The 19,178-nt window shown below is 40.3% G+C and overlaps 1 protein-coding gene across 1 annotated transcript in view; it reads right to left on the bottom strand.

The window, feature by feature from the left end:
* LOC134337335 (potassium/sodium hyperpolarization-activated cyclic nucleotide-gated channel 1-like) overlaps window positions 1-19,178 on the bottom strand; it is a 166,026-nt gene that overhangs the window by 12,878 nt on the left and 133,970 nt on the right. The window contains exons 6-7 of the mRNA XM_063032249.1: window positions 15,657-15,897; window positions 2,670-2,834 (exon numbers count right to left, since the gene is read on the bottom strand). Of these exons, the coding sequence (XP_062888319.1) occupies window positions 2,670-2,834; window positions 15,657-15,897 (406 nt within the window). The remainder of the gene's footprint in view (window positions 1-2,669; window positions 2,835-15,656; window positions 15,898-19,178) is intronic.

The raw sequence follows: 19,178 nt of genomic DNA, 5'->3' as shown, positions 1-19,178 counted from the left end.
GACCTTCATGAGAATCACACCCTAGTCGTGGTTTGGAGGCTTGCGTGCCTCATGACCCGGAGAGCTATGTTGGCTGGAGTCAGCACTTCATGATTTGGGTCTTGGCGGGGTCACCTATGCCAAACAGGTCAAAGGGTAAAGGGTAGACTAAGAGTGGTCCACCGGTCCTCCAGGTTTGGGGGGTCAGCTCGGGGCTAACAACCTTAACTGGTCAAGCAAAATTGTTAAAGAAGCAGCAATGAAGAATCCTTCTACGTCTGAGTGTGATGATATTCTTGGACTTGCATGACTGACAGTAGTGAAAACTGACAGGAAGCTACTGACATGATGAAGGAAGCCCTGAACACCACCAGGGATGGAGGACCTTCATTGCTGCCCTAAACGCCAGCAGTGTAACAGGCAGTAAGTAAGTAAAATCAATGTGAAAATGAAAACCTTGGAAATGCTTCTCAGAATATCTTGATATAAGTCCAAGAATATGTAACTGGTCATATGTTAAAAAGGAAAATTGAAGCTAATTGCAAAAAGGATTGCATCAACAATAGTCAATTCAAAAAAGTGACAAGTTTTCTATGAGGTACTATTTAGTTAATTGAAGTTTGAATTCATGCTATATAATAATAGCAATTATGTTTATAAATATGTATGAAAGTCTTTTCTATTTTAGTCATGCATATGTGCACAGCCTGGTGACTGTGCTATATTTGGAGGATCTTCCTCATCTACATGTCTCATCAGCTTCTTCTGTCTGGATACTATCAATCAATACAGGTCATTCCAAAGGTTGGTTGTCAGAATCTATGCAAATGGCCAAATGAAGAAGTGTGATCTCCTCGCAGGAGTGAAAGCAAGAACTTTCAAAGAATAGCGAAAGGCTATCAATAACTGTTGAGTAAAAGGGTGCCAACAGGTCACTGCTATGAGTTACCCATAAATCAAAGCATCAATCTCATCTTAGATAAATCAAGGCCCATGTCAGTAACCACAGGCCAACATGGAGAAGGATTTTTGCTTCAGTTAAGGAGCTTAGAGATGATATACCTTGATATTTACATGATGTACAGATGCTACCAAATAAATATTGAAGTTCACTAATCATTGTTATATGGAATCAACTTCTATGCACCAAGGTCCCACACAAATCCCAATTGCCCAGTTAGTTTACTTTCACTTCAGGGAGAAATGTTGATTGGATCGCCAGAAGAATTCAACTCTACTTTTAAAGGGTTATTATTAACATTTCATTCCAAAGATGGAACTTTGACGAAGCACCGTCACTTGTCCTCATTAACCTGAATTGTTCTGGATTGTGGCTGGAGAGCTAAATCGGAACCAAGCCAACATCTTATTAGCTATCAACAGACAAATATAAGAAAGAGTGATTTCATCCACAAAAGTACGGTCTTTACATATAAGGTAGAAATATTTTACGTGAAATCTAATCCCTTTAAGTCAGTATTTCCCAACCTTTTTTATGCTATGGACCAATACTATTAAGCAAGGGGTCCGTGGACCCCAGATTTAGAAACCCTGTTTTAAATAAAGGTGAAATACATGGTGATAAAATCACCTCTCCCCTCAAAATAGTAATTTTATCTAGTTAACATTTTATTGTTCACTGTTAGGAAGGTGAGATCTGGAGAGTAAATTAGTAATCTTCCATCCTTGGACTCACTTTACACCGCACGCTGTCAGAGCAGTGCTGCCAAGATAATCAAGGACACGACCCACCCAGCCAACACACTTTTCGTCCCTCTTCCCTCCGGGAGAAAGCTCAGGGGCTTGAAGACGCGTACATCCAGATTTGGGAACAGCTTCTTTCCAACTGTGATAAAACTGCTGAACGGATCCTGACCTGGATCTGGGCCGTACCCTCCAAATATCCGGATCTGCCTCTCAGGTTTTTTGCACTACCTTACTTTCCATTTTTCTATTTTCTATTTATGATTTATAATTTAAATTTTTAATATTTACTATTTTTTTTACTATTTTCAATATTTTGAATATTTAATATTTGTAATCCAGGGAGCGGAAAGCGCAGAATCAAATATCGCTGTGATGATTGTACATTCTAGTATCAATTGTTTGGTGACAATACAGGAAAGGAATGCAGGGTTATGGGCTGAGTGCAGGTCGATGGGACTAGGATAGGGTAAGAGTTCGGCACAGACTAGAAGGGCCGAGATGGCCTGTTTCCATGCTGTAATTGTTATATGACTATATGGTTATAATAAAGTATAAAGTATAATCAAATGGGCTAGCAAGTCATAATCTACCTTTTGGCTAATCAATGAATATAAACATTCAGTTTTCAACAGACCTTTGCAATCTTATATGAAATATCCAGTTGTAATACTTGTATGATACCATCATACAGTATAATATTCATTGGTATAGCAAAGTTAATTTGTTGTTTAAACATTCATTGGAAGATGATGTGATTTAAGAAGGTGATGTCCTTGTAAATAGTTTTTTTTCTCTATGACGACTAACTGTTGCTAGGATACAAAGAATTTTAAAGGGCATAGTTGAGAATATATATTCAACAAAACCAAGTGGTGATTTTTTTTTACCTACAATGTAAAATCAAAGTTGATATCTTCATGAGCAATTATTTGTAGAAGATTAGAAAGAAGACATTGAACAGACGCAGGGATTTGATACCATACCTATTCTGTCCAGTCTGTCGATGGCAACTGTCTCAAAGGCTCGACGCATCATTGGGTACTCTTCTAACACCTCATTAAAATGATCCACCGAGAGAGAATACAAACGACAATAGGTATCAGCCCGTACACTGGCAGTTCGCCTGCCTCTCGTCAACAAACAGATTTCTGCAAATTAGAAAAGAATTGAGCACAGTTGTAGCTCGGGGAAGCAACCATAACTGAGCTGATGCCCTATTTCATGTGATGAAGATGTTACAACAGTATTTTTGTTCACAGTTTGTTTTCACTCGCTATTAATTATTGCTGGTTATGTGTTTTGGGGGGACTTTCATCCCCTCAAGTCTGTACCCCATTCAATATAGCATGGTTTATCTATATATTGTTCCCACCTTGACCTAATGAGAGAAAATAACTTCAAATGGAACATTCTCACATTTCACTGTCAACAGGATGTCTTGATTAAAAGTGGATTCATTCTCACAGTCATTAGTGATCACTGGTTCTAGAAGACACTTTCAGTGATAGTGTAGGAGGCAGAGTATTAACACCATTATACAGAGTGTTTAAAGTTGCAGATCAAGAAACAATTGCTAGACACTGTAATTATCATTCTGTTAATCATCAGTGACAAATTCCTATTCCAAAGTAGAACTTTGCTTAACAAATTAATTGACTGAACAGTAATCTGTAAATATGTATCAGTAAATATTTCAATCATGCAAAATAATCACGTGATTTTTGAAATGACAAATGTAGAAAAGGAGAATTTATACTGGGTAGTTTCATTTTATTTCATCTCAAATGCTCCAAGAAATTTGAAGGAGCAGTGTTAATTCTTTGAGAAATTATTTTAATATATTTGTAACGACACACACTTCTCAACTGTTAACACAGTAGTTTCTCAGCTATGTTATTTATTGATTGATTGATTGACTGATTGAAATACAGTACAGAATAGGCCCTTATGGCCATTTGAGACGTGCCACCAAGCAATCCTCCCATTTAATCCTAGCCAAATCATGAGACAACAACCAATTAACCTACCAACCAGCATTGTCTTTGGACTGTGGGAGGAAACTGAAGCATTTGGAGGAAACCCACGTGGTCACAGGCAGCAGTGGGAATTGAACCCGGGTCACTGGTACTGCAATGCGTGCTAACCACATGCCACCAACAAATCAACAAGTTTTTTTTACATTTGTTGATTTTTAAATATATCAAAGTCATTAAAATATGAGGGTGAGCTGTAAAGTACATGGAATATTAAAACCTAGCTAATGGTCAAAATTCAAAAGTTCTAAGTAAATTTATTATCGATGTACGTGTACCATACACAATCTTGAGATCCATTTTCTTGCAGGCACCAACAGAAACATAAAGGAATACAATAGAATCCATGAAAAATGTGGAGCATTCTGAACAATATCCTGGAAATAATATCAAAATTGTGAGACTAGCTAAAATAAAACAGTTCTTAACAAAAAGTGATATATCATTGCTGAGAAATTGGACTGCACTTCTAAAACATCACTGGGTGTAATGCTAATGGCTGAGCAAATCTCTTTTAATTAATTGCAAAATTGGTTAAAAATAAGAGAGCAACCAAAGATTTGTTGAATCATGACCTGTGTGGGATCCAGTGGGATCAATATTACCGAGATACATTTTCTGCCTCTTTGTTACTGATGTTCAGTGATGGTCATCATCCCCCTAAAGGCACACTCTCCATGACGGGCAGACGCCAGTGACCCACGGGATGCCAAAAAGGTGGGGTGTGGGGGGGGGGGGAGAGACTTGTTGCAAGCCTTCCCATTTCCATGTTTATTCTCCACAAAGCATATGTTAGACTGGACACAGACTGATTACATTGGAGTTTGTCTGGGCGTTCTCCGGTGAATATTGGATATGTTTTGAGAAGTCAACAGGGTTGCCCTTTATGTGGTGCCTTAATGAAGAATATAACGCTCCTTGTTTTCTAGTCATTGTTAAATGAGTGATGCAACTTCTGGTAATTTCTTCCCCCTCCTCCATCTCTCCTTTTCCAAACCTCGTTCTGGTTCCCCTATCATTCCTCCTATTCTCCGTGCCTGCCCATCATCTCCCTCTGGTGCCCCTCCTCCTTCCCTTTCCTCTGTGGTCCACTCCTCCCCTAGCAGATTCCTTCTTCTTCAGTCCCTTACCTCTTCCACATCACCTTCCGGTTTCTTACTTCAATCCCCCTCTGACCCACCCACCTTCAACCTCAGCTGATCTCGCCTATCACCTGCCAGCTCGTGCTCCTTCCCCTCCTCTCACCTTCTTATTCTGGCTTCTGCCCTCGTCCTTTCCAGTCTTGATGAAGTCTCGGCCTGAAGAGTTGACTGTACATTTTCTATCCATTGATGCTGTCTGATATGCTGAGTTCCTCCATATTTTGTGGATGTTGCTCAAGATTCCCAGCAAATGCAGAATCTCTTGTGTTTATGCGGCTATTTGAGCTGCTGCCTCACATCTCCCCGGTAACCTGTTTCAATCCTAACCTGTAGTGCTGTCGCTGTGGAAGTTCTCCCTGCGACTGCACAGGTTTCCACAAGTGCTCCCAAAGATGTAACTTGGTCCATTGCTGTTATATACTGAGGTACAGTGAAAAACCTTGTTTTGCTATCCATACAGATTATCTCAACACGTCAGTACATTGAGGTCGTGCAAGGGAAAAGCAATAGCATCGTGCTCTTGTGTTACAAAGAAAGTGCAAGCATAGTAAGGTGCAAGGTGCAAGGCCATGATCAAGTAGATTGTGAGGTCAAGAATCCATCTTTTAAATTTCCTGCAAGATGGTGGTGCACACAGATGCAGCTGCTTCTATGCAGCCAAGCAAAAGTGTTACTGTATTTTTTAAACACATTTGTTATGATTGCAAGACCCTGTTGGACATGAAGAATTTAAAGATCTGCAGGTCTACTTCACCAGCGAGTTACTCTTTGACAGAAAAACTGAAGGAGCTGGACTTGGTGCGGACCATGTTGCTGCCTATGACAAAGAGGTGCTGGTGAATGAGGGAAGTGTGTAGTCAAACAGCGCGATTGGCTGAGTCGCTTTACTTGTGATCGCAAGATCCTGTTGGATGTTAGAAATGTGGAAAGCTGCAGGTCCGGCTCACTGGTTTATTGATGAGTCCGATGGTGTGGGAGCTGTGTGGCGAGGATGTGGCCTCTGTCATAGCGAGGACCAGGCCTCAAGCCACAGCGTCGCCTGTTTGCAGCCTTCCAGGAGAGAGATGTCAGAGTCAGTGCCAGTAGCTGTGTGACATCAGTGCTGCTCTCCAGTGTTCGCTCAGCAGAAGGCAAGTTGCATTGTGTTCCACTGCAGACTGCTGTAACATTCATGGACTCAGGAACTAAGACAATAATTTAATTTTGTGACCGCATTTTACTGCTATTTTATATGTGCTATACGTGGCTTGTGCTGTGTATGCCTGTTGGTACTGTGTTTTGCACCTTGGTCCCAGAGTAACATTGTTTTGTTTGGCTGCATTAATGGGTGAAAGGCAATTAAACAAACCTACTTGAACTTATCTTATGCAAGAGGACGATTCAATAGTCTTACAACAGCAGGGCTGAAGATATGATACATGCTTTCGTGGTTTTGTACATTCTGCATGATGACAGGTGGGAGAAGATATCACAGCTAGGGTAGGTAGGGTCTTTGATGATGTTTACTGAGGCAGTGAGAAATGTTGACAGAAATGTAGGCAGATGTGCAGGTTGGTGGGTAAAACAACACTGCCTTTTATTGTTGAATGGATAGATTCTGGGGATGCGCTGATGGAAATGTGGAGAGAATAGAATGGTTTAGATAGGAGTTATGTAAAAATGTGTGCTTGAAGGTCAGCAGGGACTAGATGGGCTGAGTGGCTTGTTCCTCTGCAATCTGACTTCATGTCAAAGATAGAGCTATTTCCTAGACATAAGAGTTCTGATATATTTTGGAAGGGGTAGAAATATTTTTTGCACTTCAACTACCATATGACTATAAGAGCATAAAGTATAGGAGCAAAATTAGGCCATGCGGCCCATCGAGTCTGCTCCAATATTCCATCATGGCTGATTTATTATCTCTCTCAACTCCATTCTTCTGCCTTCTTCCTGTAACCTCTGACACCCTTACTAATCGAGAAACTATCATCCACCACTTTAAATATACCTAATGACTTGGCCTCAACAGCCATCTGCAGATTCATCACTCTCTGACTAAATAAATTCCCCCTCATCTCTGTTCTAAATGAATGCCCTTCTATTCTGAGGTTGTGTCCTAGGCTCCACCACTATAAGAAACATTCTCTCCACATCAACTCTATCTGTGCCTTTCAAATTTCAATAGCTTTCGTGAGATCACCCTTCATTTTTTGGAACGCCAGCAAATTATCTTCAACGAATGCACATTTGAAGCAGAGAAAACGTTGAATGTTTGTGAATCACCATCAGATATTCCTGGTCTAGTTCTGGGGTTGACGTTTCTTCATATGGAAATGATCGCAAACATGATTTATACTGTACGTTAAAATTAGGTTTTCATTCAACTTCAAGACAAATTTACTGAAAAAAATAATGTTTTATATTGTACGTTTAAATGGACAAAATTTATTAACTCGTGATAATACTTTGTACTTACTGCATGCTCTCTAATTATCTGGCTTGGAAGCACTTATATAGAAAAACAGATAAATAAATGGCCTGCAATTCTAACCTAGCAAGTTAACAATTCTTGACTCTTCATTAACTATCGGTAGTTGGAACTGAAGAAGTCTAACTTCATACTTTGGATTTACAAGCAGTGCTAATATTCTTTCAGGGAGGTACAAGAGAAGGATAGGTGAGATATATTATTTGCCAAACATACTGCGGGTGAGAACACTGTTTCAGTACAGTGAAAGGGGAAAAATCTAGTTACACTGTCCCACAATCAGATTTCCTTTCATACTTTATTGAGTAGGAAGGGTGTTTCTTGATTAGTAAGGGAGTCAAAAGTTACGGGGAGAAGGAAGGAGAATGGAGTTCAGAAGGAAAATAAATCAGCCACGATTGAATGGCAGAGCAGATTTGATGGGCCAAACAGCCTAATTCTGCTCCTATGAATTATGGTCTTTCTTCCTTATAAAATGGGAGGTCTACCTATGCCATATTCATAAAATCATAAGGCATAGCAGTAGGAATAGGCCATTTGGTCCATCGAGTCTACTCCACTATTCTATCATGGCTGATTTATTTTCCCTCTCAACCTTTCTCCCTGTAACCTTTGATGCCTTTACTAATCAAGAACCTATTAACCTCTGCTTTAAGTACTCCCAAAGACTTGGCCTCTGCAGGCATCCGTGACAATGAATTCCACAGATTTACTACCCTCTGGGTGAAGACATCCCTCCCCACATCCTTCTAATTTGACACTGCACCAGCATTCCCTCTAGTTTCTTTTTACAACTGGCTGGACCAACCATTGCTTTAAGAAGGAAATACTTACATGGTCTAAAAACTGTGCAGAACTTTAATAAAACTATGGGAGCCTTGCATCTGATCTTTATCTGCGTTGTATTCTGTGTTGCGTGTTTATTATGGTAACTAGTGACATGAGTAGGGACATGGTAAAAGTGAAGGAATAAGTCACGAACTTGAACTTTGTTCATTGCAGTTTGTAGTAGCTGGGGACCAGCGGACATTATATCTTTTGCTGACCCTTGAATAATAGTCAATTATGCTTAGCTTACACCTGGGTACGCTTAAGTTTCATCACTTCAAGATTGTCTGTTTACCAAATGCTAATAAAGGACTGAATACATATCGTCAACTTTTGGAACAATAATTAATGGAGTGAGGATGAGTCATGCAAGTATAACAAATCTGTAGGGTTGCCAGCAGTGGCAATTACTTTGGTTTTGGTTCTGCTGCTACAAAAGCGTTATATACAAGAGAATTCCACCTGTGCAGCAACGAAGTCTATGTGCACGGGAGCATTTCAGTTACTGTGTGGCCACGCACCCATGCATCTTAGGGGGAACCATGTTGTTCACAACCTCCTTCAATCCCATTGCACCCCCCCTATTTTCCCTGTAACCAATTTTCCTCGAAGTGTCTCCAATGTCTCCCTCATTCTCCCTACCACCCACCTACACTAGGGGTGATTTACAATAACCAGTTAAAGCCTCTGGGACAAGGGGAAACCCACGTGGTCACAAGACAAATGTGCAAACTCCATGGAAGTTCAAGTTTAAGATTGTGCCCTGGTCGCTGGGACAGTGAGGCATCAGCACTGATTGCTGTGGGATGAATTGTGCAAGGTGTCATATCAGTAAAAGTCTCAAAGGATTATGCAGATCAGTCAGACTGTGGCCAAATGTCACAGGATGCTTTTTCCTGTAATCCGCCCCCACAGTTTCCATTGCAGGATTTCACAATCCCAGAATCTGCTCAAATCTATACTGTGCCATATTTTCCCTGTTTTCCAGGTCAGACCTATTTCTAGACGCTGTGCATCTCCCTTATAAAACATGTGGTTTAGTTTGAACCAGAGATAGCCACACAAGATATGGTCCCCTTCTGATCCCAGAAAACCATTGCGGTCAGTATTGGGCTGGATGTAGAAATCATTAGAATGAATGAGAAAGCACAGCAATCATGGATGTGATTTAATTGTATAGCTAAATCCTGCACCTATTTTGGTCAGGCTGTCGAGTGTAAGTCTCAGCATGTCCTAGCCAAAAGCAAGTGTTTTCAGAACTGCTTTTTTACTTCCAAGTGAACATGTAGAGAACTGTTGATGTGTAATGCTAATTATCTTTATGACCTATTTTGTCCTTTGCAGATTAAGTTTATTTTCAGTGATGTTTTCATCACAGTCCACACTTACAGGCTGTTAATATTGAATCAACAATTATTTTGAGAGCACTTTGAACAAAATTAGCTTGAAGCATCTGGAGTCACAAGAGCCTCCTGAATTGAGAAGGTCTCTGGCAAAGCTTAAAAGGCCACTAATCCTCAACTGAAGCAAAATAAAAAACTTGAACAATTTAATATGGGAACCACAATTGCTGCAGAAAAACAAAACTCAGAAAGATATTTTATAAGATTAAAATCAATTCTGAAGAACAGCAAAATTGGGGCAAAAGTCTTTTCACTCCCCATGCCCAAATCAAAATGTGTTTGCAGTTGAGGGCATAAAATGTCAAGAAGGTATGGAGTATCGTTAAGTATCAGCCAAAATTATGCAGGGTAGTACAGATTGATGTTATCTAGTTTACAGATGTCCAGCTAATACCTTCTGGGTTTGTGAGTCTGCAAGTCCACTTGGCAATTTTGAGGCTGAGGTCTGAGAGTCCAGGAGTCAACTGGAGGCCTGGAAGTGGCCTGTCCTGGGATTGGAGAACTGTCTGTGCATGGAAGGAATGGGGCTTGTTCTGGTGGAGTTGTTTTTTTTGCTGTTGTTGCTGTTGTTGTGACTTGTGTTGTTCCGCTGAGCATGGTTGGCATGCCACGTTGGCGCCAGTGCGTGCGGCGGCACTTGTAGACCGATCTCAGCACATCCTTAGCTTGCATTGGTTGTTAATGCAAGCGACACCTTTCACTGTATGTTTTGATGTACATGTGATAAATAAATGAATCTGAATCTAAATCAAAACTGCCAACTTTATGATGTGAAGCTTGCAGGAGTAAAGTTTCTCTTTCTTGCTTAATAATATATTCAGTAGTCTTCACTCAATTCAAGTGCTTGGCAATCCATTTAGATTAGTGTAACATCCAGTGATATAAAGCTAATTATCCCACTGTTTAAAGGTCTGGGAGCAGCCAAGCATCAGCCTGGAAGTCCCTAGTTAGGACTGTCAGAACAACTGAAAGGATCACAGGGGTCTCTCTACCATCCATTGGGGACATTTATCGGGAGCACTGCATACACAGGGCCCTTAGTATTATCAAGGATCCCACCCATCCATCCAGCACCCTCTTTGACTTTCTATCATCAGGCAGGAGACTCCGATGCATAAAGACATTAATGGTCAGAAAGGTTAAAAAGCCTCTTCACTCAGGCTATTAGATTTCAGAGCTCCCTGTCATATCACATTTGAAGTGTCACCAGATAATTTGTACTGTACTCTACAATATTTAATTTATACACTTTACTTTGTCTATGTGTAATTCATTTGTTGAGTTAATTCTTACTTTTTGAAGCTACTGTGAGCTATACGTGTGTTATATGTACGACTGTGCTTTACATCATGGTCCATAAAAATGTTGTCTCTGTATATAGTTAAATAACAATAAACTTGATTTGACTTGACAATTAGGGTACTTGGCAATTGATTTCTGTTAACTTCCAGTGATAAAAGCCTAACTATCACACTGTTTTCTCCTTTTAAAAAGAAACATTCAAGAAACACTAGAGACCGAGGAGACTAAGATCTGGAGTGAAAAGCAAACTGCTGGAGGAACTCAGCAGGTCAAGCAGGTTCTGTGAAGGATAACATTTTGGGCTCTGCTGCAGGGTCACGTTCCAACATGTCAATCGTCCCTTTGCCTCCACAGATGCTGCAGCTCAAGCAGTTTTTGCTTGTTTTGGATGCTTACATCCCTTCTCTCTACTTTTTGTCCAGATTTTTCATATTCATTGTTACTAAATCCCATCTAACCTTATTTAGCTTATCAGCATACTCAAATCCCATTCAATTTTGTCAGCTGGCCATATAATAGCAATCTAATCCACGATTCACAGCCAGTGACTAGTGCCGTTCCTCAGGGGTCTATGTTGGGACCACTTCATTTACATTACATGTCAATTCTTTAGATGACAGAACTGATTGCTTTGTGGCCAAGTTTGTGGACGATATGAAGATAGTGGAGGGGAAGGTAGTGTTGAGAAAGTAAAAGGGCTACAGGAGGACATAGATTAGGAGAATGGGCAAAGAAGTGGCAGATGGAATACAGTATCGGGAAGTGTATAGTTATAGACCATAAGACCATAGGACATTGGAGCAGAATTAGGCCATCATGGCGGATCCTTTTTTTCTCCACTCCTCAGCCTTACTCCCCAGTCTTCTCCCCGTAACCTTTGATGCCATGACCTATCAAAAACCTATCAATCTCTGCCTTAATTATACCCAACAACCTGGCCTCCACAGCTGCCTACAGTAACAAGTTCCACAAATTCACCACACTGTGGTGAAAGAAATTTCTCCGCATCTCTGTTTTAAATGGATGCCCCTTTATCCTAAGGCTGTGCCCTCTTGTCCATGGGAAACATCCATTGCACATCTACTCTGTCTAGGCCTTTCAACACTCAAAAGGTTTCAATGAGATCTCCCCTCATCCTTCTAAATTCCAGCAAGTACAGGCCCAGAGCTATCAAACATTCTTCATATGATAACCCTTTCATTCCCAGGATCATCATTATGAATCTTTTCTGAAACCTCTCCAATGCCAGCACATCTTTTCTTAGATAAGGTGCTCAAAACTGTTCAGAATTCTCAAGGTGAGGCCTCAACATCACATCCCTGCTCTTATATTGCATTTGCCTTCATCACCATTGACTCAGCCTTTCGGGTGTTCTGCACAAGGACTCCCAAGTCCCTTTGCATCTCAGATTTTTGGATTTTCTCCCCATTTCGAAAATAGTCTACACATTTATTTCTACTACCAAAGTGCATGACCATGTATTTTCCAACATTGTATTTCATTTGCCATTTTCTTGCCCATTCTCCTAATCTGTCTAAGTCCTTCTGCAGTCTTCCTGTTTCCTCAACACTACCTGCCCCTCCAACAATCTTCGTATCATCTGCAAAGTTGGCAACGAAGCCATCTATTCTATCATCTGAATTATTGATATACAATTATTTTTGAAAGATCATTACTAATGCCTCCACAATCTCTACTGTTACCTCTTTCAGAACCCTAGGGTGCAGTTCATCTGGTCTGGATGACTTATGTACCCTTAGGTCTTTCAGCTTTTTGAGCACCTTCTCCCTTGCAATAGTAACTGCACTCGCTTCTCTTCCTTCACACCCTTCAATACCTGATACACTGCTAATGTCTTCCACAGTGGAGACAGATGCAAAATACTCATTTTGTTCATCTGCCATCTCCTTGTCCTCCATTATTATTTCTCTGGTCTCATTTTCTAAAGGCCCTAGATCCACTCTCAGCATTCTTTAATTTTATATACTTGAAAAAGCTTTTTCTATCCACCTTGATATTGTTTGCTAGCTTGCTTCCATATTTCATTTCTTCTCTCCCAATGATTCTTTTAATTGCTTGCTGTGGGTTTTTAAAAGCATCCCAATCTTCTATCTTCTCACTAAGTTTTGTTGTTGTTTGCCCTCTCTTTTGCATTTACATTAGCTTTGATTTTCCTTGTCAGCCACAGTTATACTATTTTGCCATTTGAGTATTTCTTTGTTTTTGGAATACTTCTTTCCTGCACCTTCCTCATCTTTCCCAGAAGATGTCAGCATCTCCTTCCAATTTACTTTGGCCACCTCCTCTCTCATACCATTATAATTTCCTTTACTCCACTGAAATACTGCTAAGTCAGACTTTACTTTCTCCCTATCAAATTTCAGGTTGAACTCAATCATATTGTGATCACTGCCTCCTAAGGGTTCCTTTACCTTGAGCTGCCTAATCACCTCCAGCTCGCTACATAACACGCAATCCAGTATTGCTTATGTACTTTGGTAGAAGAAATAAAAGTGTAAACTATTTTCCAAATGCAGAGGAAATTCAAAAATCCAAGGTGCAAAGGGACTTGGGAGTCCTTGTGCAGGATTCTCTAACGGTTAATTTACAGGTGGAGTCAGTGGTGGGGAAGGCAAATGTGATGTTAACATTCTTTTCGAGAAGACTAGAATACAAAAGCAAGGATGTAATGTTGAGGATTTATAAGGCACGGGTGAGGCCTCACTTGGGGTACTGTGGGAAGCTTTGGGCCCCTTAACTAAGAGAGGATGTATTGACAATGGAGAGGGTTCAGAGGATGTTCACGAGAATGATCCTGAATGAAAGGGTTACTATACGAAGACCGATTGATGGCTCTGGGCCTGCACTCTCTGGAATTCAGAAGAATGAGGGCAGATCTCATTGAAACCTATCAAAGGTTTTAAGGCCTCAATAGAGTGGATGTGGAGAGGATGTTTCCTATGATGGGAGAGTCTAAGACTAGAGGACACAGCCTCAAAATAGAGGGACATCATTTAGAACAGAGATGAAGAGGAATATCCTTTGCCAGAGAGTGGTGAATCTGTGGAATTCATTGCCACAGGTGGCTGTGGAGGCCAAGTCATTGGGGATATTTCAGGCAGAGTTTGATAGATTCTTGATTAGTCAGGGCATGAAGGGTTAAGAGGAGGAGACAGGAGACTGAGGCTGAGAGGGAATTAGATCAGCCATGATGAAATGGCAGAGCAGATTCAATGGGTCAAATAGCCTAATTCTGCTCCAATATCTTATGGTCTTATGGTCAATCAACCATTTGGCTCACAGTCATGTTTACAAACAATACATAGAAAATGCTGGAAACAAAAAGCTGGCCAGGCAGCATCTATGGAAAACAGTACAGTCGACATTTCAGGCTGAGACTCTTCGGCAGGACTGGAGAAAAAAAAGATGAGGAATAGATTTAAAAGGTGGCGGTCTCGGCCTAAAACATTGAGTGTACTTTTTTCCATAGATGCTGTCTGGCCTGCTGAGTTCTTCTGGCATTTTATGTGCATTGCTTGGATTTCCAACATCTGCAGATTTTCTCTTGCTCGTATTTACAAACAACAATGTTTATTATAAATACATTAAAATTGTTCAATTGCAGTCACTGTCAAGACATTAATCTCTATATGTTCAAATTTTGTCTCATTGTTTAATATTTATGAATTGCATTTTGTCACATATTACATGATCAGTTGTTCAAACCTGGCCAGGAAAAAAAAATCCCTCTTTGAGCAACGCACACAAGATGCTGGAGGAACTCAGCAGGTCAGGCAGCAGCTATGGAAATGAATAAACAGCCAATGTTTTAAGCCAAAACTGTTCATCAAGACTTCATGAATCCTGATGAAGAGCCTTGGCCCAAAATGTCAACTGTTGAATCCTAATGACGAGTCGCAACCCAAAACGTTGACTATTCATTCACTTCCATAGATGTTGCCCGGCCTGCTGAGTTCCTCCAGCATTTTTCTGTGTGTTGCTCAGAATTCCAGCATCTGCATATCTCCTCATATCTGCAAAATCTCCTGTGTTTATCCCTTTTAGGCCTTGTTAATGAAAGAAAAACTAAAACATCCTGTGTATGGAAAGCAAATTTCTCTACCACACTTCCCTTTTACCTGAGCAATGCTAATCTCACCCATTGTTGTTAACAAATTTTAATGATCACTGTTGTTGCTGTTACCAAGGGACAAAGAAACCATTACTTGAATCACTTGTTAGCTGCTAAGCTGTTGCTTATGAGGGTATATTTTGTTCTGGGACATAATATTTCAAAGACGTGTTAACTAGATGATCTGATTGCCATATTTTTGAGATAAAGAAATCAATAATGATAATTACTACTTATTTACAGATAACAGGCCTGCTTTAATTTTCCCACAATTGCATAGTTGTGGGTCAGATGGCACAGTGGATGAATTTTTGAGTAATTTTATAATTGACCAACATTAGAAAATTGTCTGAACCAGAATGTGAACAATGATATCACTCTAGTGTCATAGGACACATTTGACAACCCTTGAATGATCTTGGTTTAAAGTAATACACACAAATGCTGAAGGAACTCAGCAGGCCAGGCAACATCTATGGCAAAGAGTAAACAGTCAACGTTTCAAGCCAAGGCCCTTCGTTAATCCTGATGAAGAGTTCACTCTTCCATAGATGCTGCCTGGTCTGCTGAGTTCCTCCAGTACTGTGTATGTATTACTTTGGTTTCCAGCATCTGCAGACTTTCCCTTGTATGGAATTTGGTTTAAAGTTAGACACAGACCTCCAAAATATGAACCATCTGACAGTTTCATTTCCTTGTTGCCCTTTGTGTGGACGCTGACCACCCCGTGTTGGATAAAATACATCTTTTTTCCAATGGTCCCCTCACGAATTATGTAATCTCCGGGCTGAAACACTTCGAACTTTAGCTTGGTCAGCATTGCCGTGACAAAAATTGGATCCGCGTTGGCAAAGAGTGGCATGGAGGCCACCAGTTTCCTGCAGTTGAAGTTCACTATTTCCTGCATTTGAAAACAAGAAAATAGCAAGTGAGTCTTTCTGCTTTCATCTTCAGAATAATTACACAAAAAGACCTCTGCCTGACAAACCTGCGTGCAGAATTGCCTCACTGGCAACCATATCCTTTAACTCATGTTCACGTTAATGAGCAAAGTTGATCCCTGATGTGATGCCAGTTTCACACCTGGCAGCCATCCTAATTAGTCTCCAGTCATCTACTGAAGAGACTGCTACAGAAAGCTACAGATTAGAGCGACGGGTGATCTTGCTTTAATCAAGTGGCTCATCCGCTGCTGTTGAAAACATTATTTTTTTAAAAAGCCATAGAGGCATAGAGTCATACAGCATGGAAACAGGCCATTCTGCCCAAATGGTCCATGCTGACCAAGATGCTCCATCCAAGCTAGTCCCATTTGCTCTTCATCTTCCAAACCTTTCCAATCCATTTATCTTCCCATCTGTCTCTTAAATGTTGTACCTGCCTTGACCACTTCCTCTGGCAGCTCATTCCACTCTTTATGTAAAAACTGTTAGCCCTCTCGTTCCTATTTATAATTTTAAATGTATGTTTTATACATGCATAATATAATATTTGAACACCAGCATGTTATATGCTTTAATTTTTTGAATTCATTTCAAAGATGGTTAACTGCTATAATACGTTATGCTATTAATTGAATATTGCGTGTTCTCATTGCTACATCAAGAAGGAGGTACGGGAGCCTGAACGATTCAAGAACCTCTTCTTCCCCTCTGCCATCAGATTTCTGAATGGACATTGACCACATGAACACTACCTCACTACTCTGTTGTTTCTACTTTTGCTTCACTTATTTAATTTAACTATTTAATATATATTCTTACCGTAATTCACATTTTTTCTCTCTATTATTATCTATTGCATTGCGTTGCTGCCACAAAGACAACAAATTTCACGCTGTATGCTGGTGATACTTAACCTGATTCTGATTCTGATGCAAACAAGTTTAAGGAAAAAGTCACCCATATCACTTGTTTATATTAGATAGAGCCGACATTCAAAAGTGCTCAGTGTCCCTAATAATGAGCACTTCGATCATTTTGTATTTAGCCATAGAGAATATGTATATAAAAACTCATGCATATTCAGAAGCTGATGTCCATATTAAAAATAGTTAATATTCCTGAGATTCCTGGGCAGGAAATTCTGGGGCTCGGGCCCAGTCAAAATCCCTGCTCTTCATCTCCACCATATCAATCAGGTTCAGATCAAACACCTGAATGAAGGAAAAACATGTCACCATTTATTCGATGATTTGGCACAGCTGTTCATTGGACCACACAGCAGCAGATCTTTGAGCACCTCATGTTAATGTTTTGATGTTTAATCTGTGAGCATACCTGTATATTTTCATTCTTAATTTATATAGCATTATAAATAACAGGTGATGTATAATCCTGTACAAATACAGCTCATCCTTGTTAATTTTAATCTTAATAACTACATCCAAATAGGATTTGCTGGAGTTAATATGCCTCGGATGTTATTGAGATTAATTTTCTAAATATCTGATATGAAAACACTCAAAAAGCTTTCAACCAAATGAAGTTTAATTTCAATGCTGCTGAGATACACCCTAGGTTGTATTGGGACATATCATTAGTGATGTAACCTGAGGTCATCGGGGGTTTCAGGTCTTTCAACATCAGACACTCTCTCTCAGGTGACCCAGCCAGGGTTGACCAGGCTCTGTGATTTATGTGATTTATTGCATTGGTGGAAATAAAAAGCATTCAGATGAATGCACAACATCGAGCACAAATACATCAGCCATGATAGAATGGCAGTTTGTCTTGATGGACCGAATGCCCTTATTCTGCTCCTATGTCCTGTGGTCATTTCCTCCTCTTTGGAATGTGATGCTGAGGATTTATAAGGCATTGGTCAGACCACAACTGGAGTATTGTCTGCAGTCCACATACAAGGAAGAATGTGCTGGCATTGGAAAGGGTCCAGAGGAGGTTTACAAGAATGATCCCAGATATTAAAGGGTTAATCTATGAAGAGTGTTTGATGGCTCTGAGCCTATAATCACTAGAGCTTAGAAGAATGAGTGGGGGATCTCATTGAAACTTATTGAATACAGATGAGTAGAAGTCTGGTGAGCTGCTGTTGGCTGTCAATGCCTCAGTAGAGGTGAGGGGTGTAACTAACAAACTAGAGTGGATGTGGAGAGTCTGCTTCCAATAATGGGAGAGTCTAGGACTACAGGGCACAGCCTCAGAATAGTAGGACAGACATGAAGAGGAATTTTTTTAAAACAGATGCGGGTGAATATGTAGAATTGGTTGTGACTGATGGCTGTGGAGGTCAAGTCATTAGGTGTATTTAAAGTCAAGGTTGATTAGTTCTCTATTGGTAAGGACATCAAAGGTTACAGGGAGAAGGCACGAGAATGGGGTTGAGAGGGATAATAAATCAGCCATGATGGAATGGTGCAGCAGACTTGATGGGCCAAATGGGCTAATTCTACTGCTATATCTTATAGAAATATAGAAAAACATACATAAACCTACGGCACATTACAGGCCCTTTGGCCCACAATGCTGTGCCGAACTTATGAAATGTTGGTTATTCTTTGGTGCATTTCCATCATTTTCTGTCTTCCAGTAATTACAAATCTTCATCACTTGTGCTTATTGTTTTCTGATTTTAAAACTTTATCCTCTCATTATGATTGCTCATTCGGTTGGTATTAGTCAGAATCCAGCAGGGCTGACTCACCCTCTGGGTCAGGTGAAAAGAGTACCACACTGTGGGAACTAACAGAGAGCAGGGCTCCCTGGGGAAAGTCAAGGTGAGGTCTTGTTGTATTATCATAAAAGCATTCCTGACTGTCAGAACTGCCTTACACATACAACCACTATGGATGACTTCCTTTCTAAACTTAAGACCATTTGGCCCATCAGCTATGCCCTGTCATTTCATCATGGCTCATCTATTTCTCCCTCAGCCTCAATCTCCTGCCTTCTTCGTATATACCTTCATGTCCTGACTATCAACCTCTGTCTTAAATACACTCAATGACTTGGCCTCCACACCAGCCTTTGGGAGCAAAATCCACAGATTCACCACTCTCTAACTAAAAATATCCCTCCTCATCTCTATTCTAAAAGAACATCCCTCAATTCTGAGGCTGTCCCCTCTGAGACTCTCCCACTATAGAAAACATCCTCTCTACCTCCACTCTACCGAGGCCTTTCAACATTTGATAGGTTTCAACAAGGCCAGTCATCATTCTTC

The sequence above is a fragment of the Mobula hypostoma genome, chromosome 24, assembly GCF_963921235.1.
Source record: "Mobula hypostoma chromosome 24, sMobHyp1.1, whole genome shotgun sequence".
Lineage (NCBI taxonomy): Eukaryota > Metazoa > Chordata > Chondrichthyes > Myliobatiformes > Myliobatidae > Mobula > Mobula hypostoma.
Note: the sequence above shows the minus strand (reverse complement) of the source record. Positions and strands in the feature narration are given on the sequence as shown.